The 22,120-nt window shown below is 29.2% G+C and overlaps 8 protein-coding genes across 8 annotated transcripts, besides 3 other annotated features; 6 read left to right on the plus strand and 2 right to left on the minus strand.

The window, feature by feature from the left end:
- Positions 1-965: 965 nt before the first annotated feature.
- TVAGG3_0595150 (uncharacterized protein) lies at positions 966-2,186 on the plus strand (the record flags this gene model as incomplete). The annotated part of the gene is made up of 1 exon (XM_001328198.1): positions 988-1,938. The coding sequence occupies one exon, from the start codon at positions 988-990 to the stop codon at positions 1,936-1,938; it is 951 nt and encodes a 316-aa protein (XP_001328233.1).
- A 243-nt stretch (positions 2,187-2,429) lies between these two features.
- On the plus strand, positions 2,430-3,491 carry TVAGG3_0595160 (phosphatidylinositol-3,4,5-trisphosphate 3-phosphatase protein; the record flags this gene model as incomplete). Its single annotated transcript, XM_001328197.1, has 1 exon — positions 2,441-3,451. The coding sequence occupies one exon, from the start codon at positions 2,441-2,443 to the stop codon at positions 3,449-3,451; it is 1,011 nt and encodes a 336-aa protein (XP_001328232.1).
- Positions 3,492-4,171: 680 nt separating this feature from the next.
- On the minus strand, positions 4,172-7,141 carry TVAGG3_0595170 (leucine-rich repeats (6 copies)-containing protein; the record flags this gene model as incomplete). Its single annotated transcript, XM_001328196.1, has 1 exon — positions 4,172-7,141. The coding sequence occupies one exon, from the start codon at positions 7,139-7,141 to the stop codon at positions 4,172-4,174; it is 2,970 nt and encodes a 989-aa protein (XP_001328231.1).
- Positions 7,142-8,216: 1,075 nt separating this feature from the next.
- On the minus strand, positions 8,217-8,795 carry TVAGG3_0595180 (protein ubiquitination; the record flags this gene model as incomplete). The annotated part of the gene is made up of 1 exon (XM_001328195.1): positions 8,217-8,795. The coding sequence occupies one exon, from the start codon at positions 8,793-8,795 to the stop codon at positions 8,217-8,219; it is 579 nt and encodes a 192-aa protein (XP_001328230.1).
- Positions 8,796-8,829: 34 nt separating this feature from the next.
- Positions 8,830-8,867: a mobile genetic element.
- Positions 8,868-10,022: 1,155 nt separating this feature from the next.
- Positions 10,023-10,059: a mobile genetic element.
- Positions 10,060-10,177: 118 nt separating this feature from the next.
- Positions 10,178-13,296, plus strand: TVAGG3_0595210 (ankyrin repeat and SOCS box-containing protein 4 family; the record flags this gene model as incomplete). Its single annotated transcript, XM_001287068.2, has 1 exon — positions 10,178-12,037. One exon carries the CDS (start codon positions 10,178-10,180, stop codon positions 12,035-12,037), a length of 1,860 nt encoding a protein of 619 aa, XP_001287069.2.
- A 1,246-nt stretch (positions 13,297-14,542) lies between these two features.
- Positions 14,543-14,639: a mobile genetic element.
- Positions 14,640-18,927: 4,288 nt separating this feature from the next.
- Positions 18,928-20,190, plus strand: TVAGG3_0595230 (uncharacterized protein; the record flags this gene model as incomplete). The annotated part of the gene is made up of 1 exon (XM_001328193.1): positions 18,928-20,190. One exon carries the CDS (start codon positions 18,928-18,930, stop codon positions 20,188-20,190), a length of 1,263 nt encoding a protein of 420 aa, XP_001328228.1.
- Positions 20,191-20,692: 502 nt separating this feature from the next.
- Positions 20,693-21,385, plus strand: TVAGG3_0595240 (protein of unknown function (DUF3447); the record flags this gene model as incomplete). The annotated part of the gene is made up of 1 exon (XM_001328192.1): positions 20,693-21,385. The coding sequence occupies one exon, from the start codon at positions 20,693-20,695 to the stop codon at positions 21,383-21,385; it is 693 nt and encodes a 230-aa protein (XP_001328227.1).
- Positions 21,386-21,469: 84 nt separating this feature from the next.
- On the plus strand, positions 21,470-22,042 carry TVAGG3_0595250 (cyclin-dependent kinase inhibitor 2C-related family; the record flags this gene model as incomplete). The annotated part of the gene is made up of 1 exon (XM_001328191.1): positions 21,470-22,042. One exon carries the CDS (start codon positions 21,470-21,472, stop codon positions 22,040-22,042), a length of 573 nt encoding a protein of 190 aa, XP_001328226.1.
- Positions 22,043-22,120: the final 78 nt, after the last annotated feature.

Below are 22,120 nucleotides of genomic sequence, written 5' to 3' on the forward strand. Positions count from 1 at the left end.
AACATGAATTGCAACTATGTCGCTATAAAGATATATGTCTCACAAATTGTTAGAATAGAGTTCTTTCATAATGATTGAATATTCTTTCCTATTTTGGTTATTACACGGAATTTCCTTCCTAAACATATAATGTCTTCCTTATAAAATGACTTGCTTTCTTTGAAAGCTAGTATATTTTAACATTTTTGAAAATTTTTATATTTTTTTTAAGTTTTTATTAAAACAATAGAGATTTAAGTATATCCCCTCTAAAATAAGTGTTAATAGTATAAAATCAGGTTAAATTTGATCTAATATGAGTAAAAATGTAAAAAAGAACACACTCATTTTGCATGTAAAGGAATAATCAGAGTTATTCAATAACATTTTACGTATTAAATTATGGAATTACGATATCTTTTGAACAAAATTCAACGTAATTAGCAGAATGAATTTAAAAAATTGCTAAAAGAATGATGTACATTGATCATGCATTAAAGTATCTTAATAAAAATGCAGTAATATACAATGATGAGCAAAGCAGATTTGAATCAGAAAGAAGATTTGCTTAAAAAATCAGTTGAGTCTTCTCTAGTTTCCATATTGCCTATTCCTGTTTAAACGCGGTTATTCCTATTCCTGTTTTTGGTGCTTTACTATGATAACCAAATTGATTTGGTTATCATAGAAAAGAGACCATTATCATTCTTAGAATTAATTATGTTTAGGGTTGGTTTATTGGAATAAGGAAGTTTATAATACGTGAACACTTGTTTCCTCATCGAAAAGTCATAACGCATAAAGTCGATGTTTCCTTAGTACAAAAAGTGACATATGACGCTTAACTCTTTATTCCAGATAATGACCATATTTATGGGATTAAAAAGTTTAGGAAGCTTCTCCCCAGCAAGAGATGTTAATAAATGCGAAGAACCATCGTATAGACTCTAAATTTTCAAATCCTTTAGTAAGAATTCGAAATAACGAGCAATGGCACTTTTTCACATAATGTCGAGGGCGCCATTTGCAAAAAGACCGGCATCGCGTGCAACTAGACAGGAATTCTATTGGCGTGGTGGCGATTCTCTTCATGAGCGTGAGTATTTAAGAGATGAATACAAAAAAGCTATGGTTGATTTCAAGAAAGCTCAAATGGAGTACAAAAGTGTAGAACAAGAACTTAAAAAAGCCAACGAGCAACTCAGCGAGAAAGAGAAATACACAAATGCACTTGCATCATATCTGGATAGCGATGCAGAAGGAGGAAATCAAGAGCAAGAGTACAAGCGCCAGTTAGGTGAGTTAGAAGTTGAAATTGGAAAGGCAGAAAGTGAGTTAAGTGATGCTCGTGCTGTCCAGCATCCAGCAGTATCATCAGGCCTTCAAAAAGACAAAGCTTACATGATGATCGAGATTCAAAGACTTAAAAAGGCTCTCGACTTGCGTGATGAGCAAGAAGCCGAGGATAAGAAACAACTAGCCACCTGCGTCGTTAGCCAGAAATATCAAAACGCATTACAAATGGAAGGAATTGTCGAAAAGCTTAGCCGTAAGCGCGCATTCCTCCGCTCACAAGTTAATAAAAACAAGCAAGAATTCGACAAACTTACATCTCAGGCTCCTGCGCAGTCTAGAAACGCTCAACCTGCAAACAAAGAGGATAAACAATGTGTTGTTGATGTTGCAGAGCTTGAACTCATTAACAATCGCATAGCTGAGCGCCAACAGCGTCGTCCTAACAAGTGGAATATGGAAATTAGCCGCCAACTTCGATATATCGAAGAATTAAACGAGAGAATGCGTGATCTCGGCATGGAATCAGATGTTGTTGATGTTGAAGCATTACGTGAGAAGTATATGATTAAGCAAAAGCAAGAAGGTGAAAATGGAAATAAAAATGGCGAAAATGATAATGGAAATGAGAATAACCAAGAAAACAATGAAGAAAAGACCCAATAACTTCTTATTTTTTATATTCGTTTAAACTCTTTTTTTGAATTTAATGTAAAATTTTATTATCTTCATATCTATAAGCCAATAACATTGATTCTGTAAATATATGTTTTCTTCAATAATATGAAACAAATTTCGGATATTTGAAAGCTTAATCAAAGGGTTTTTTATTAATTTGCTTTAATTAATTGTGGAAAATTTATATATTGTTTATCAATACCCCAGGTCTTTCAAGCTCCGTTTTACTACTAAAGCTGGATCTCATTCCGTTCAATTCAAAGACTTCTTATTTGGAGAATTTCAATTTTTTTTGACAAATTCAAATTTGTATATGATTCTAGAATTTAATATAAATATTTAGTAATGATTTTATTTATTTTTTTTCGCAACGTTTATTTGTAATTTTTTTTGTGATTTCTGCAGATTAAATGAAAATAATTTTATTAGTCTTGTAATAATGAAATGTTAAAATTAAAAAAATTCAAGAGGGTTTTTTACTCCCATAAAAATGTCTATTGTAAGAAAACTTGTTTCGCAAAACAAAATTCGTTTCGTAGATTCACAAGGAGAGACTGATCTTGATTTAGCATATATTACTCAAAGAATTATTGCCATGGGATTTCCTTCTTCCGGAATAGCTGCAACGTATCGCAATCCACAAACAGCAGTAGCAGAATATTTCGATACGACACATCCAGGTCATTACAAAATATTTAATTTAGCTGAAGAGCCTTATGATCAGAGTAAATTCTCTGGTCCTATAGAACATTGTCCGTTTCCTGATCACCACTCTCCTCCGATACCGCTAATGCTTTCAATTTTAAAGCATGCTACGGAATGGCTCGATGCAGATAAACAAAACGTTGTAGCAATTCATTGTATTGCAGGAATGGGGCGCACAGGAACAATTATATCTAGTTTAATGCTATTCTTAGGAATTCATGAGAAAGCTGAAGATTCACTCTCCCATTTTGCGAACGTCAGAACTGGAGGACAAGTTGGCGTAAAGAACCCTTGCCAGCTACGATATGTTAAATACGCTGAAGAGCTCCTTCGAATGGCTAACGAGGGAGGCTATGACAAATTTAAATGCCCAGAACTTCCAGAAAGAAAATTAAAAACAATTACCTTCCAAAATATGTATACAAAACCAAAGAATATTTATATTACAATACAAAACAGCGAATGGGACGTCATTTACAACTCTGCTTGGGTCTTAGATCCGACAGATAAGGCATCTAAAGAATTTTCTTACGATTTGGGGGTAAATATCAAAGGAGATTTTATAATGAATGTATACGAAGTCAAAAAAGGACTTGTTTCTAGCTCTGCAAAATGCAAATTGTATTTTACCATGACTACGTTGTTTATTCATGATGATACTATTATTGTTCCACGAAATCTAATAGATGGAACTGATAAGGATAAGAATTTCGAAAAATATACCCCAGATTTCCAGGTTATTTTTGAATTTCAGTCAACTGGTGAATTTAATAAAGTTCACTGCTTAGAGTATTAAATTTTGTTTTGTTTTGTTTTACAGTTAAAATTATGTGTAGTTTAATTAATAATTTTTTTTTTGGAAAATTGATTTTTCAGATGAAATCATTCAATTATTTCCTCCAGAAATATTGCTTTTAATGCGTTTCGATTTGAGTTTAATATTAATATTTTAGTATAAATGTAACTTAATCTATTAGGTTCAAGCCAATAGCAAGTATACACTTGGATTGCTGTGATCAATTGATGCTTTAATATAGTTTTATTCAAACAAATGATACTTTGTCTGTGCAATAATAGGGGTTTTCCTACAAGTGCAAAAAACGCGCAAAAACGATTATTTTACATTCAAACTGCGCATTATTTGTGCGTTTAAAAATCTATCCGCGTAAAGTAGTCAAAAGATGTAAGCATTTTTTCTTTAATATATTATACATATGCAATTGTGGCTATACTTTATTAATGGTTTTGATTATTTATAATAGTCAACTCCAAACCTTTTCAAATGCGCAAAATATGCGCAGATTCAATTTTAAATAATCGTTTTTGCGCATTTTTTGCACCCCATGTAAAACCCCAATAATAGTTTCAAAAGTCAAAATATGTCATTTTCATTGAATTTTTTATATAATTGAGTCGTGTTAACCACTGAAAACATAGTAAACACATCATATATGATTTCTATTACCTTATGATAGATGATGAAAAATACATTTATTAAAAGATAGAATAATATTTTTTATATAAAAGACTTAACATCAACTGCAGAAAGAATTGGGGCTTTGCTGATAGTTGATGCGGATTTCTTTCGCATGCAGATAATAATAAGTGCAACTGTAAATACCAGAATAACAGCTGCAGAAAGAGAAGAAATTATTGCAATTTTTATAATTCTATGATGATATTTATCATCAGCAGTATCACATAAATCAGTGATTTTTACAGAAACAGTTCCCAGACTGCAATATGAGAAATTACTGCTTACTAACACTTTTTTGAGTGCAGTGCTTCCATGGAAAATAGTATCAGAATTTTGTGATATTGTTCCACAAAATATGAAATAATTTAATTTTGGACAATTTGAAAAGGAGAAATTTCCAAACTCGGCAAACACAGATCCAATAGAAACATAAGATAATTCATTATTGTTTCCAAAAGAATTATCTCCAAAAACGATATCCTTGTTTCCCAAAAGTGTAATATTTACAATATTGCAATTGTAAAATGAAAAGTTTCCGAATGATTTTGCTTTATTTGCAAAAGAAATATCTTTTAAGCTCTTGCAATTCTGGAAACAATTGTTGGGGATAATATCTAATTTGTTTGAGTCAAATACATCTAAATTTGTGCAATTACAAAATGAATATTCTCCTAATTTCATCACTTTTCTGACAGAAACTTCTTTCAGTTTTTCACAATATGCGAAAGCATAATTTCCTATTGAGAGATTTTCCGAATTTATTTCAATACTTTTTAGATTGTTTTTATCTTTGAATGCGTTGTCATCAATTACTAATATATTAGAACTTAGTTTAAGACTTTCCAAATCAAATGAATTCTCAAATATCTTATTTGAAAAATACAAATAAGATGAGTTTGATTTGATAATACATATCTTCAAGGATGAATTAGCAAATGCATATGTATTTAAAGAAATTTGATTGGCTACAATACTAAGTTCATGTAAGTTTCTATTAGATGAAAATACATAATCATCAATTATAATATCTTTGACATTAAACACAATTCTGTCTAACATTGAACAAGAATTGAAAGTATTGTTATCAATTTTCAATTGTTTGATTGATTTTGTAACAGTTATTTCGATTGTTTTAAGATTGTCGCATTTTTCGAATACATTTTGAACAATTTGATATAAATAACTTGAAATTATTGATACCTTTTCAACCGATTTGCAATTCTTCATCATGTTTTTATTAATTTCCGAATATTTATAATCTATAAAATTGATTTCAATCAAGTTGTTGCATTGTTCAAAAGGAGATCTTGTTAATTCATTAATAAATGCCAATGGAGATTTAATCTTTCTTAGATTATTGCAATTATCTAATGCATTTTCTTTTAAAATTGTTAAATTTGACAAATCAATGAAATCAAATGATAAACCACTCAATGATTTAGATCCAAGTTCAATTATTTGAGGCGATAATGCAAAATCTAAACTTGTACAATTCTCAAAGAATTCACTGGGAACATAAAAGATAGAATTCGGGTAATTGAAGTTTCTTAGATTTTGACAATTTACAAAAACCGATTTTCCTAGAAATCTAATACTTCCAGGATTAAATATGATTTCTTTCAAAGAAGTACATTTATAAAATGCTCCATCATCAACTCCGAAAACTCCTTCTTTTAATATGACTTTTTCAATACTAATACAATCTTTAAACATAAATTTTGTCACTTTTCCTAAACTTGAAGGTATTGAAAATTCAGAAGACAATGATGTGCAACCGTCAAAAGTATTTGAACCACAACCACTCAAAGTAGACGACAAATTGAATTCCATCAATGAGTTACATTGGTAAAAAGCAAAATTTCCGATTTCATCAATCGAACTTTGAAAATTGAGAGATTTCAGATTATGACAATTGTAAAATGTAAAATCTGGAATAGATTTACAAAGTTTTGGCCAAGTGAAATTGATAACGTATTGACAATTCCAGAATATACCATTTCCTATACTAGAAGTTAATGTAGGAAGTTCCGAAATCATCAAAACAGTACAATTTGCAAAAGCTCCTTCTTCAATCCTTTCAAGTTTCTCATCAAATATAATAGAAACAAGTCTCACACATCTTCCAAACATATATTTCGGTACGTACGTAAATCCTGTCAAATTGAAATTTAATAAATCTGTACACCAGTAGAAAACTCCTTCTTGAATCGTTGTAACTGATGCAGGAAAGTTATCCATGTGTAAACATTGACACATTCTGAAACAATACTCTTCAATTACTTCTAATTTGTCATTGAAATTTATTTTTCCTAACAAAAAGCATTCATTAAAACAATACTTCTGTAATCGTGTAAGATTCGGTGGTAATGTGAATTCTCTGAAATTAACGCATTCATAAAAACAATATGCACCAATTTCTGTAACAGTACTAGGAACACTTTTAATATTAAGCATTTGGCAATTGTTGAATGCACTTTCTCCAATATAAGTTATCCCCTCATGTAAGGAAACCCTTGTAAGACCTGTACAATAAATAAAAGTTTCTTTTTCGATTCTTGTGACATTATCTGGTATTATTATACCGTTCAGTTGATATACTCCACTAAATGCAGACTCACCAAGCTCTTCTAAAGCTTCAGGAAGAAGAATCTGAATAATATTATAACAATCTTGAAAACATCCACTTTTTATTGATAATATACTATCCGGAAGTGTAACATCTTTAATTAAGTTATTGTTCCTAAAGGCATTTTTATGAATAATTTTCATTGTTGAATTTATAAAGACTTTTTCCAATATTGTGAAATTTTCAAATGAACTAGGACCCATTGATTCGATTGATTCTGTAATATAGACTTCCTTTGTTTGATTTTGATATTGCTCAATCTCCAAACGCTGAATTTCTCCATCTCCGGAGATATTTAGCACTCCATTTTGAAACGAATAAGTTGCCGATTGTAATATAATTTCTTTTCCTATGAGGAATGCTAAGAATCGGAAACGAAACATTCAAAATGAAGCGGCTTTATTCAATTCATCAATTGAAATTATAAATACTTATTATGAAAAAATAATCTATTATGATCATAAAATAATATTATTGAACTTTAAAATTCAGAGGAAGAGATGTGTGGGTGTGTTGTAAATATTTAAAAAATTTACTCTTACAATTGGAATATCCTCATATTTAAACATTATGTAATGATGTTATATATTACATATGCTACAAACACAAATAAAATTATGTAATGATGTTATAAATTACATTTATCTTAAGAAATATCAGACGGCAGATGCTTGGGGACAATGACAATAAACTTCACTAATGTCAACTTGTCTTATTAAGTAAAGTAATGACATTTTTTCGTCATCGGTTAATTTGAACAGATCTTCATGGTTTTTGAACCGTGAAGAAAATTTAAAATGTTCGCTCTTTGAAGCAAACTTATACTTTCCATATTTGTGTATATTAGAGTACTTACTTACATCTTTAGTTGAACAAAGATATTTACAAATATCATAATCTCATTGTTGCATAATTAAGAGTAGTTCTATGTAAAATGTTAATGGAATTAACAGCACAAACTTCTGCTGCAAATTTAACTCCTTCACGTTTTCCATTTTAACAGAATTCAGCTAAAATTGAATTATGATATATACAAGTTTAACATCAGCATCAGGCTTGAGAAGAGATTTAAGTAAGAGTTTATTGTGGTGCATTGCTGCATACATACATGTATATATTCTCCAAATCCAAAAATTGCAGATATTTTTTATCAATTGCAAATTTATATGTTGTTTTATCATCAGATTGATAAAGTTAATATATATGGGAGCTATGTGGTTCTGGAAAGCTTTTTAACTTGTATATGCATTCATAGGTCTTAGGTGAGTCATTTGCAATAGATTATATCACAATCATAAGACTAGGGAAAGTGAATCTACAAACACAGAATTTTTAAAATATAATTATATATCTCGAAATTTTAACATGGCCATAGTAATGTTTATAGATAATTGTGAACACGATCAATTCAGAGATTAGATTATTAGTTAAAAATCGAAATAGGGAAGAAAAATACATTTATCTACGATATTTTTCCTGTAGTTCTGATATTTCAGCATTTTCCTCATCTGTCAGCTTTAACAGCTCTAAAATTTCACTAGAACCTGAATTCATTTTTAAAATAATATCATAAATTGGGACAAAAGAACGGCCTAAAAAACGTCTAAGATACTTCTTTGTTTGTTTAAATGAACAAAGATATTTACAAATTTCATAATAACCATGTTTTGCAGCATAATAATGTGCGGGACAACCGGTTTGGCGATTTGATGAATTTGTGCTTTCACCACAATCTTCTACTGCAAATTTAACTCCTTCAAGATTTCCATTTTCGCAAAATTCAACAAGAATTGTATTAACTGAACTATAATCTAAATCCTCCACACCAAGGTTGTGAAGTATTTTAAGCAAAAATAGATTGTTGTTTTTTGCTGCATAAGTACAAATAGTAGTACCGAAATGTTCTTCATATCCCATTAAATAATGGTATCTGTTATCAATCGCAAATTTGAGAGTTGTTTTGTCTTCAAATCTTGCGGCTTCATCAATAGTATCATAGAGTTTTTGAAATTCCAAAGTTAATGATTCATTGAACATCTTTAAATTTTTTAATATATTAATGCGCTCATCGTGTTGTAAACAGAAATTCATCAAAAGTGACACCTCAGAAAAGCTAAAATATTGAATTTTTGGAACTTTTGATAGAGCACGTTTTTAAATATTAATTAAAGTAAATGTATATTTTGTAAAGATTCTTTTTAATAAAAAAATAAAATTTTGAAGAAGAACACAAAATCTTCTGAAAAATAATATCACATAAACTCATATTATTTTCTAATATATAACTATTTTATATAAAAATCAAATTCAATGATCTTAAAAGCGAAGGATAAACCTCAAAATTTACGAATATAATGAGTGGGAATATAATGCTTATCTATCATAAAACCATATGAAATATCAATTTTTGCTTTACGCCTAATTTTTGACGACAATTAGCAAAAAATGTTAAATGTTAACACTCAGTCCATTTGAATATGAAAAATAAAATTGACTTTGATTAAATGTTTTTATTTATCATGCAATTCTTCTTGCGACCAAAGATTTGAATAAAATTTCAAAAAATAAGATAGCTTAAAAAATAATATACGGTAGTGTTTACTAATAGATGAATAGTATATAAATTCTATTAAAATGGATTTGATCCAAAAAATATAAAACCAAAAATAATTGTTATAATTTAAATGAAGAAGTAATTTAAAACGATTTTATTTATGATCAAATTTTATATATTTTTTTGGATCAAATCCATTTTAATAGAATTTATATACTATTCATCTATTAGTAAACACTACCGTATATTATTTTTAAGCTATCTTATTTTTTGAAATTTTATTCAAATCTTTGTCGCAAGAAGAATTGCATGATAAATAAAAACATTTAATCAAGTCAATTTTATTTTTCATATTCAAATGGACCTGAGTGTTAACATTTAACATTTTTTGCTAATTGTCGTCAAAAATTAGGCGTAAAGCAAAAATTGATATTTCATATGGTTTTATGATAGATAAGATTATATTCCCACTCATTATATTCGTAAATTTTGAGGTTTATCCTTCGCTTTTAAGATCATTGAATTTGATTTTTATATAAAATAGTTATATATTAGAAAATAATATGAGTTTATGTGATATTATTTTCATTCTATGAAAAGTACTCTCAAAACTAACTTTTTCCTAATTATAATTAAATCTAGAATATTGTATTATGCTTAGTATTATTTCATTTTTCTCATTCAATTTAGAATTTACAAATGTCAAAAAATTGAGAGCTGTCACTTTTGATGAATTTCTGTTTATTACAAAAGTTAAAATGTTAATTTTTTGGAGATGCACTGTGCCTTTTTTTAATGAAAAAAAATTGAATCGTGGAAAAAAAAATCGAAAATTTTTATGGAATTTTTATTTTTAAATTTTTTAATGTCTGAGCAAGACCTTCATCAAATTGAATACATTGAATTGAGAAGCAGATTTAAATACTACATCGATGTATATATTGCATTGTATCAACTGAAAACGGAAAACAAAGAAGAATTAAACTCAATTTACAAAATGATCAAAACCGAATTGATTGATTCAAAGAATTATCGACCACAAAATATAATCAAAGATATTTTAGATATAATCCCATATAATAATCGCTATATAAAGTCATATTTATATCTTGCCAAACTCGTATATGATGATTATAATGTCACATATGTCAAAGTTGAACATATTTCAAACTTCCTGTTTTACAAAGAATTTGGAATTAAATTAGACGAATCCGATGATTTCAAAATAACTCAATATGAAGATCTCGATATTTATGCAAAAAATACAATTCCCAGAGCAATTATGGATGATGATAAAGAAAGATTCATCTGCTTCATTGAAAGCGAAAGATTTGACGAAGATCAAAAATTTTATAGCAAATTTTTCCCAGAATCTTATGAAGTATATTCATTACTTGAATTATGTTGTTACTATGGAGCTGTTGATTGTTTCAAGTTATTAATAACTAAATTTAACTCAAAAATAACTCAAGCATGTCTAAAATATTCAATTTTAGGAGGAAATCCAGGTATCATTAGTGAATGTTTGAAATATCAAAAACCAAATGAAGAATGCATGAGATATGCAATTATTTCACACAACATTGATTTTGTTACGTTCTTGATGAATGAATACAATTTAGAGATCGATTTAGAAGATTGTGAAATTTACAATAATCTTGAATCCTTTTTAGTTTATTTTGATCAAACTAATGATGTTAGCAAATGCTTTATTATTTCAGCAAGGTTCAATATTCCATCTCTCTGTGAATATTTCCTTTCTATTGGTGCAAATATCAATGAAAAAGATAAATATGGACAAACAGTTCTTCATTATGCAGCAGAACATAATAGTACAGAAACTGCTGAATTTTTTATTTCACATGGTGCAAATATCAATGAAAAAGATAATAATGGAGCAACAGCTCTTCATTATGCAGCAAGATCTAATAGAAAAGAAACAGCCCAACTTCTTATCTCACATGGTGCAAATATCAATGAAAAAGATAATGATGGAAAAACCGCTCTTCATTATGCAGCTCAGAATTATAGTAAAGAAACTGCTGAACTTCTTATTTCACATGGTGCAAATATCAATGAAAAAGATAATAATGGAGTAACAGTTCTTCATATTGCAGCAGAAAATAATTGTAAAGAAATATCTGAACTTCTTATTTCACATGGTGCAAATATCAATGAAAAAGATAAATATGGACAAACAGTTCTTCATTATGCAGCAAGATCTAATAGTACAGAAACTGCTGAACTTCTTATTTCACATGGTGCAAATATCAATGAAAAAGATAAATATGGAGAAACCACCCTTCGTTATGCAGCAAGATTTAATAGAAAAGAAATAGTTGAACTTCTTATTTCACATGGTGCAAATATCAATGAAAAAGATAAATATGGAGCAACAGCTCTTCATAAAGCAGCTCAGAATTATAGTAAAGAAACTGCTGAACTTCTTATTTCACATGGTGCAAATATCAATGAAAAAGATAAATATGGAGCAACAGCTCTTCATTATGCAGCTCAGAATTATAGTAAAGAAACTGCTGAACTTCTTATTTCACATGGTGCAAATATCAATGAAAAAGATAATAATGGAGTAACAGCTCTTCATTATGCAGCAAGATCTAATAGAAAAGAAACAGTTGAACTTCTTATTTCACATGGTGCAAATATCAATGAAAAAGATAATAATGGGAGCAACAGCTCTTCATTATGCAGCTCAGAATTATAGTAAAGAAACTGCTGAATTTTTTATTTCACATGGTGCAAATATCAATGAAAAAGATAAATATGGACAAACAGCTCTTCATTATGCAGCAAGATCTAATAGAAAAGAATATATCGAATTTTTTATTTCACATGGTGCAAATATAAATGAAAAAGATAATAATGGAGCAACAGCTCTTCATTATGCAGCTCAGAATTATAGTAAAGAAACTGCTGAACTTCTTATTTCACATGGTGCAAATATCAATGAAAAAGATAAATATGGACAAACAGTTCTTCATTATGCAGCAAGATCTAATAGAAAAGAATATATCGAATTTCTTATTTCACATGGTGCAAATATCAATGAAAAAGATAATAATGAAGCAACAGCTCTTCATTATGCAGCAGGATTTAATAGAAAAGAAATAGTTGAACTTCTTATTTCACATGGTGCAAATATCAATGAAAAAGATAAATATGGACAAACAGTTCTTCATTATGCAGCAAGATCTAATAGAAAAGAAACAGTTGAACTTCTTATTTCACATGGTGCAAATATCAATGAAAAAGATAATAATGGACAAACTGCTCTTCAAAATGCTCCATGCTATATAAGTGACACAAAATTAGATCTTTTAAGTGGTCGGAAGGAAAGAATAAAAGAAACAAAGGAGTTGATTCCAATTGGAAAGTACTGAAAAGCGTTCTTACATGCAATATTAATGATTATATCATATACAATGTTTCGGAAAGAATTGTTCATGTAAATTGAGAGAGTTTTCACAAGTTAATAAAGAAAGTAGTTAATAATATGTAAATAAAACAAAATGTCAATATACAATAGTAAAATAAAATGTCATTTTATTTAATATTTCAAACATTTAGGTTACTGATTGGTGTAGCCTAATTTATTACACCAATTAGCAACTATCCTATATAGTATTCTTAGTTGTATTGTCAGTTATTCTCCAGCATTATGCAATTTAAAATCAACTTCGTTAATTTTAATTGCATTGCAACAGTACTCCTACATGGATAAAACATCAAGATTGCACTTGCCAAAGCAATACATTAAAAATCCAAATTTTGCATCTCGAAAATGCAACGACAGAATTCCTCGTAATTTTGAGTTCTTATTTCGCTTATGAAACATATTCAAATAATTTGATTATAGAAAAAGTTACTAAAAGACGGCTTTTATATATAAATTACTTATAAATTACGATGATCTCTATAATGAGTGCACAGCACTGCATATAATCGTTATGATTTGATTGGAATAGTCATAACTCTAATCTAGACGATAGTTACTACATTTATGCGAATATAGTACGTTTCCATTCATCTATTTACTTGTTGTTGTTGAAATAAAAACTTTATTATTTTACTATCTTAAGAATTTTGTTATGGAAATAATATTTGCAACAACAATAAATGATTCAATCATGACATTACATCAACTATAGAATGAATTTTTATTAAATATGATATCAAAATCAAAAATTAGAAGTTTTTTATTAGTAAAAACGATTCCATTTGATGATTTGATTAATTATATAATACTTTGATTTTCCAAATTTTTTTCAAAATTGATTTTTTCATTTTTCAATTTTTAAATTTTTTTGGAATTTTGAGTTGATTAATTAAACAGAATGAGTATTGCGAATGCTTTTTATATCTCACAAAGTGATGAGTTAAAGGTGAATTTTTAAAAATTATTTTAAATCACAAATATCGTCCTTATTATCCTTTTTTTTAAAAAAGAATAGTACTAAGCATTGATAAAGTATGATCTATATTAGTAAAATACTTGAATGAGAAGTGTAAAAGTAAAGATTTTCCATCATGTCTCTCACTCTGTCACTTTTTGGCGCCCTCGCTTCAGTATCACACACTAGAAGTGTTTACCCTTTTCAAAAAATTTACCCTTTTCTCTCATATTTTCAACATATATATATAATAAATTAATAATGCAAAATTTCCAACCCTGAAGAGATAATGTGATTGCCCGATTCTACCAAGTTAGTTGAAAATTTTTTTACCGAAAAGATTACTCATTTCTTTTAAATATTATTGTTTTATAATTTTATTTTCTTTAATGTTTATTTGAAGACTTCAATAAACGTTCTCATTCTTTGTGTGACGTTATGCAGCTTCTTTGCAAGAATATCAAACTTATGTATTCTTATGTCATCAATTTTGTTCATTTAATTTACAATTTCTGTCCTCTGTTCAATCTTAATGTTTTATAATTATGCTTTTCATTTAAATTCATTAATAAGATAAATTTCGACATTTAAAAATCTGTCCTCTTTGAAAAATTTTGAATATTATTCCGCCAATTTTTTAAATATTTGCTTCTTAGGTTCAAGCTTAATGATGATCAAATACATGAAATTATTCAACAGAAAAGAATTGTTATGCTATTTTATAAATGCTTAGATATGCGATTAAAATTTATGTATGTTTGTATGTAACTATATTTGTTTAGAAATAAAATTATGAACTGGGGAAATTAAGTATGTTTTTAGGCTTCTGTGACGTGCCACTTAATCCATATGTTTAAAGGCTGTTTTTCAATGATGCTTCACACCAGTTGTCATAAATTTGAATTAAAGTCAGATTTACACATATTTTAATTGTAATTTTTGCTAAAAATGATAATATTTCATACATATACGATTTATATTAATATTAATTTGTGTTCAATTCAATTTTGTGCAAGAATTCCAAAATATGTTAAACTCCTTTTCTTTTGTAAAGTCTCTTATTCAAATTTTTGATAGAGGTTCCCTCAATATTGAGGCAGAAAAACGATAGGGGGAGAGGTATGCTGACTACCCTTGATACGGGCCAAATGCCCCCAAATTTTGAATATAGCTTCTATGCATGCTTGTGAGCAATGTTTGTAGGGATGCGACGGTTTTACGCCATGACCGTTTAAAAATAGAATAATACGCCATTTTTGGGGCCGAATGGCGGGTACGAAGTACCCGCCATTCGGCCGAATAACAAAACAATACAAAATTATCGCCGTCCTTTTTTTTCTTTCTTTCTCTTTTTTTTTTCTCTCTCTCTTTCTTTTCTCTTTTCTCTTTTTACTCCTCTTTCTCTTTTCATCATTAAACGTAGAAAGATATATTAATATTATTTTAAAATTAAAAAAAAATAAAGAAAGTATAATACCCAGATTTGCCTTACTTTTACCACCTCTCTAAAGCTGGGGACACCGCCTATCGTTGGGAGTAGCTATTAAATAGAACCACCAAGGGTATTTTTCGAACAGCTGGTGTAGTGTAGTGGAAACATTCGACATAATGATTCATTATGCCAAGGTTTGATTCCCATTTAGCCAATTTTTTTCTTTTTTGGATCATGAATTTTTTTTTGGGTCACTAAAAGATTTGTTTCATGTTCTAAATCTGCTGCATATGTAATCTATTTTTATTTACCTATTTTTTAAAAATCTATTGGATTGCCAAATTTGAATATATTTAAAATCATAAAACTCCAAAAAAACTATAAATATATGTTTTATACATAGTGCCGATACTCAAATATCAGATTACTTAGATCCATGAATAATATCCGAATTTTTTTTCTTAAAATTAAACTTCAAAACTTCTTCCAATCTTATTCTTCATCAATTGTAAATTTTTAAAACCATTTTTTAAAATAATTTTGCGTAAATTTTATTCTCATGTTGTTTTAATCGAAAATTGATACATTTTCAAAAAAATAATATTGACTTATGAAATTCATTTTTAAGGTGAAATAGTATTGTTTTTATTAAAGTATATGAATAATATATAAAAAATTAATGAATATATAAGCAGATTTTTAGTTTACAAAACAAATATGAGCAATGCAATTTCAAACTTTTGCTGGCAATTTCGATATTGCTCAAGTTTGTAGTATTTGTGATACCTATAACATCGGCTTAATCAAAATTCGATTTTTCTTATGAGTTATTGAGAAAATTTGATTGCAATGAGAAGGATTTCGACGTTTTTGATAAACTAAGAGCTGAGCTTTAGGGGTTCAGTTCATTTATGGCTGTAGTTTGATGCGTAGATCTCTTTTTTATTGTAAATTCTTTCAGCATGGAGATCGAGAATGAATCTTTTGAGAACTTTATGAGTTTTTACACCCGTAAAGAGGTCCTTCGAGGAAAGATAGTCCAGACTACATGAAGATGTGGGTTAACCAAAAAAATCCGATGGTTTCCCCATATTCATGTAGATCTTCGAAAAAATGAGCACCAAAAAAGCCAAAAAAATAGGCTTTTTATTGGATTTGTACACTAGATCAATAATCTATTTAGGATCTGACACTCTTTTTAGCCAGAGATATGAGGTCCTTTCTAGGAAAACGATCTATTCATCCATAAAAAAAATGAATTATCGTTTTCCCCAGAAATTACATGGGGAGTGGTAAAAGTAAGGAAAATCTGGGTAAGTAATTATTTAGTTATCGATATATATATATGTAAAGTGATAATCTGAGGATAAGCTGAGGAGGAGTCTGAGGATTAGACCGAGGAGTAGTTTGAGGAGTAGTCTGAGGAGTTTGAGGAGTAGTCTGAGGAGTTTGAGGATAATCTGAGGAGTTGTCTGAGGAGTAGTTTCAGGAGTTGTCTGAGGAGTTTGAGGAGTAGTCTGAGGAGGAGTTTGAGGATAATCTGAGGAGGAGTTTGAGGATTAGACCAAGGAGTAGTCTGAGGATTAGACCGAGGAGTAGTCTGAGGAGTTTGAGGATAATCTGAGGAGTTTGAGGATAATCTGAGGAGTTTGAGGATAATCTGAGGAGGAGTCTGAGGATTAGACCGAGGAGTAGTCTGAGGAGTTTGAGGATAATCTGAGGAGGAGTCTGAGGATTAGACTGAGGAGTTTGAGGATAATCTGAGCATAATCTGAGGAGGAGTCTGAGGATTAGACCGATGAGTAGTTTGAGGATAATCTGAGGAGGAGTCTGAGGATTAGACTGAGGAGGAGTTTGAGGATAATCTGAGGAGTAGTTTCAGGAGTAGTCTGAGGACTAGTCTCAGGACTAGTCTGATGAGGAGGACTCTAAGGAGTAGTCTGAAGAGTAGTCTCAGGAGGAAGATCTGAGGAGGAGTCTTATGAGGAGGGGTCTAAGGAGTAGTCTGAGGATGATGAGTAATCTGATAAGGAGTAGTCTGAGGATGATCTGAGGATAACCTGATGACTAGTCTAGGAGTGGTCTAATAAAAATGTAAAATATTTTCAAAGAAAAAATTCTATGAATTTTATATTTTAATTCTTAGCATTATACTGAATAAAATAAACATAAATATCAAAATTTTAAAATTGAACACGCTCTACCTTAAGGAATTAAATTTATTAAGATATATTTATATATAATAAACGATTACCTAAAAAAAAGTATTTCATCGCTTATGTAAGTTTCAAAAAAATCACGAAAATAAAAAAATCAAGATTAAGATTTTATTTTTAATTTTTGAATTTCTCAAATGGCGAAATTTTTGGGCGAACAAAAAAAATGTACGCCCGGTCAAATGGCGTGTTTAACGCATCCCTAATGTTTGTGAACATGCAAGAAAAACTATCAGCCAATTTTGAGGAAAATGCACTAGTAATTTGCTTGTATTTTATGCTCAGATTATTTTTGCCATTTTGGAATTTTTAAATTTTTTTACATATTTAGCTGATTTATTTGAATTATGAATCGACAAAAACTAATTATTTTAAATTCTAAAATAATATTAATGCTTAAATTTCATATATTACAATAATGAATAAAAATATTATATTAATCATCATGAAGTATGATTTAAATTAAACCATTCAGATTGTAATCCGAAGTTTATAATAATCTCACATATCTTGCATGTTTTAATAATACTTTCTCAATGAGCGAATAAATGATGAGTTAATACCAATCAATTAGGCTTTCTGAGCAAAAATATCTAAATTACATAAATGTGTGAACTATTTACTAGTATTAAGATAATTTATTCCTAATAATAAAAAAAAAAATAAAATAATAATTTTATAAGACATACTAAATAGTTAAACATTATGCATACCATGATGCTATAAATCATTATCGTATTATTAATTTTGCTATTTTGAATAAGTCAGTAATTGAATTTACGTGTAACTTTTTTTAGCTGATAGTTTTTAAATAAATCTATTCTAAAGGTGATACTTACCATGAATCTATATGTTTTATAGCTATTACAAGGAAAACCACCTGTACAAAAAAAGTTAATAATTTAGGATTTTAACATATACGTTTGAGTAATCTCCCATGCGAATTTCTTAATGATATGGCGTTTCCGTAAAGATGAACAAATAATAACATATATGATAATAAATTTGATAAATCTTTTGTATAAAAGCGAAAACATCTATATTGTTACGATCGAAAACATAATATATGAAGTGCTTTTTCGAATGACTTTACTTGTTTCTAAAATAATGTTATGCTTAGCTCTAGACGTGGCCATTAAAAATGACGTTAAGAGAAAAAATTAACCTTATTCCAGTTAGCATACCTCTATAGGGAGACTTTACGTAGGAAAATGGGTTTAGATTCTAATTTAATTGTGGCTGCATTCGATCTATAAAAATATATTTCTAATGTTTAATGTTATTTTGTCAGAATCGTAGCAATTCTTGTCAATTTTTCAAAAAATTATTTAATTTGGCCGAAGGTGGCGTGCTTACCCGAAGGGCAAGCGAAGCCACCTGAGGCCCCAAATTATATATGATCAAATATATATCTTCGCACTGCAGATCAATAAATCACATGATATGATTGTTATTATTCATTCATATCATTCATATTTGGAGCCTAATGATTCTATTTATCTTATTTATTTGTCTTAATTCTATAGGCACTTCAATGAATTGAAAAGTGACATAAATGAATGAATTAAAAGATGTCGAAATTTCTGAGTATGCTCCAAATGTTATCGAGCGAAAACAGAGAGTATCTTATGTAATGATGGTTGTTATATCTGTTGTGATTGTATTTTCTCTGATATTTGGACTATTTTACGCTCAGAACGTTTTATCATCTGTTGATATACATTTTTCTAAAAGGAATACTTCATTAATTCTCTTAAATAATGGTCCAAATACAGATTCTGTAGAATTTGAACTATATTTTAGTGAAAAAATTCCAAAACCTCTTCATTACAAACTGGAAATCATCGGCACTCACAATGAGAAATTAAAGATAACGAATATTCCAGTAAGTATACAACATTTAGTTGGAACAACTGGTAATACTCATCAAGTTTCAACATTAAGTACAACATTTCAATTTAATATAGACGCAAACAAAACAAAGCCGAAAACAATGTATTATACAGTAATTCCATCCAATAATTCAACATTTTCTTACGTATTCAAAACAAAAGGTTTTCAATTTTCTCGTTATTACTCGAATTTATATTATTTGGACTCAGACATAACACCATTAGTTTATTTACGAAATAATATGCTTAATATTACCTTTATTTCTTTCATGATTCTCATAATTCAGTATTATTTATGTAGAAAGTCTTTCACATCATCAATGGCGCTTATCATCGGAATATTTGCTGTAATTGCATTTAATCCAAGTGTAATTAAGCAAGCATCTAACGATTTTATTAATATTTACAGACAAATTTCTTATTCTCTATTTCTAGCCATATATTACGCTGCTGTTCCAACAATTGCGCTTTCTTATTACCCATTTTCCAATTTGCTACCAACATTATGTTTCTCATTCTTCGTTTTGTTTTCATTTTTGTTATTTATTTCAGTTTTTCCACTTTTTACGCCTAGACATCAGCCATTTTACATCATCGATGGATTTAATGAATATCCGGACTCCGAAGCACTGATTTTTGCATTGCCATTGATTGGATTTCTTTCGATTTTCGGAATAATTCTTCTTGTCATTGCCACTTTCTTCGTAAAAGGGTCTGATTTAGTCAAAATACTACTTGCTATTGCTATTCAGCTCTATTCTACGTGTACAACGCTTTGGACAACTTTCAGACCTTTATCTTTCCCAGAAATCATAAAATTGCACCAGCACGTTGGGTTGTTTTATGATGGTATAGTACATGTTATCTGTTCCCTTGTCTTTGCCCTCATTTTTACTAATTTTGATACCGAAATTGATATGGAATAAAATTATAGATTTTTTGTTTGTTAATATGAATAAACGGAAGATTGTTTGTATATTTCTCGTTTTAAAATGCTTTATCTGTAAGATATTTGCCAAAATTTATATCGTTAAATCAAATTTGGCCCAATGATTGTGATTTCTGAGTATAAAATAACAAATACTTGACAAATTCTGAAGCGCTAAAGTCAAAATATTGTAATAAAAAAAATAATCTCAATTTCCTCCTAATTTGAAAATATCGGATATATGGCAGACATACATTAATAGGTGAATGCTTCTGCTTCAATTTAGACTACATTTTCCGAACCCCGTAAGATGCTCAATTTATCCTCAAAACTCAAAGGTTATGTAAACCATTGTACATGTTTCTATCATCATTATTACTTGAATGTGCTGTTTGTTAACAGTTTTCTAATCATTCAATTCTGATTTTCAATAGAAGTATCATTTTTCATTCAATTTTCTACATTCAAAGTTATCTAGATTTTACACATCATTTTTAGTGATGTCTGGAGAAAAGTCTAGTCATGATACTGCCCTAGAACTCTTGGATAAGTATAATGGCTATAGTGATGAGTTCATCGAATTATACAACTTAAAAACTTTTGACCAAGAAGAAATTAACAAACTATATAATGCAATCAAAACCAAGTTGATTGATTCAAAGTTATTCTTGCCCTCAGAAGTCATATTCCACATATTTGCTGCTATGCCGTACAATATTCGCTATTCCAGATCGTATTGGACCATATTCAAGAAGATTTATGAAGAGTACCACCCAGATAAGATCAATATTATCCATCCTATAATACACTACTTCTTTTACAAAGAATATGGAATTATTGTTCATCAAAAGTTGAAACCTTTATTTAGCTACTTCGATAAAATGCACTACACATTAGAAGTTCATGAGGAGAACACATTATATCGAGCTATTATGGAAGATGACATTAATGCAATGATTTCTTTCACAAAGAAGAAAGGATTTGATAAGAATCAAGCATTGTGTCATGAATATTATCCGGAAAGTCCTCTATCTCTTCTTGAATTATGTTGTTATCATGGATCTCTTCAGTGCTTTAATTATTTAAGATCAGAATTCAAATCAAAGATCACCATGAAATGTCTCCATCTTGCATGCTTAGGCGGAAATAAGGATATCTTGACTGAATGCATGCATGAAAGAAGACCAGATTAAAAATGCATGATATATGCTATTAATGCTCATAACTTTGAACTGGCATTATTCTTGAAGATGACAAGTGGTCTCAAAATTGATTTGATGGAAGGAATATTGATCAATTCAAACTTCCCAATATACGCCCTCTATTTGGATGTAACAAATGATCTCGATACTCTCTTTGTTTATTCTCCATTGTTCAAACTTGCATCATTGAGCGAATATCTTCTTTCCCATGGAGCAAACTTCAATGCAAAATCAGAACGTGGAACAACTGCCTTGTATTATGCCGCAATGAAGAATAACTGTATTATTATTAAGAATCTAATTTCACTTGGAGCAAATGTCAATGTAAGAGAAATTGAGGGAAGATCGCCACTTCATTATGCGGCATGCGGTAACAGTAAAGACGCAATTGAATTATTGATTAATCAAGGAGCAAATATTGAAGCTGAAGACATATTTAAACTCGCTCCACTTCATATTTCTGTGAAAGAAGATGCAAAGGAAGCTGCAGAAGCTTTGCTTTCTCATGGAGCAAATTTTGAAGCTTCAAAATCATGTCAAAAATTTTGTACAAAGTTGAAAAATTTACTCTGTAATACATGTGAATCATATTTTATCATTTATTTAAAAAAACTACACTTTTTTGACCAAAATAAAATTTCAAAATAATAATAAAAATAACACCACAATACTTCATAGAATATATAAATCTGATTTTTATAGATTTTACATGAAATAAGCGATAAA

Source organism: Trichomonas vaginalis, chromosome II (assembly GCF_026262505.1).
Source record: "Trichomonas vaginalis G3 chromosome II, whole genome shotgun sequence".
Lineage (NCBI taxonomy): Eukaryota > Parabasalia > Trichomonadida > Trichomonadidae > Trichomonas > Trichomonas vaginalis.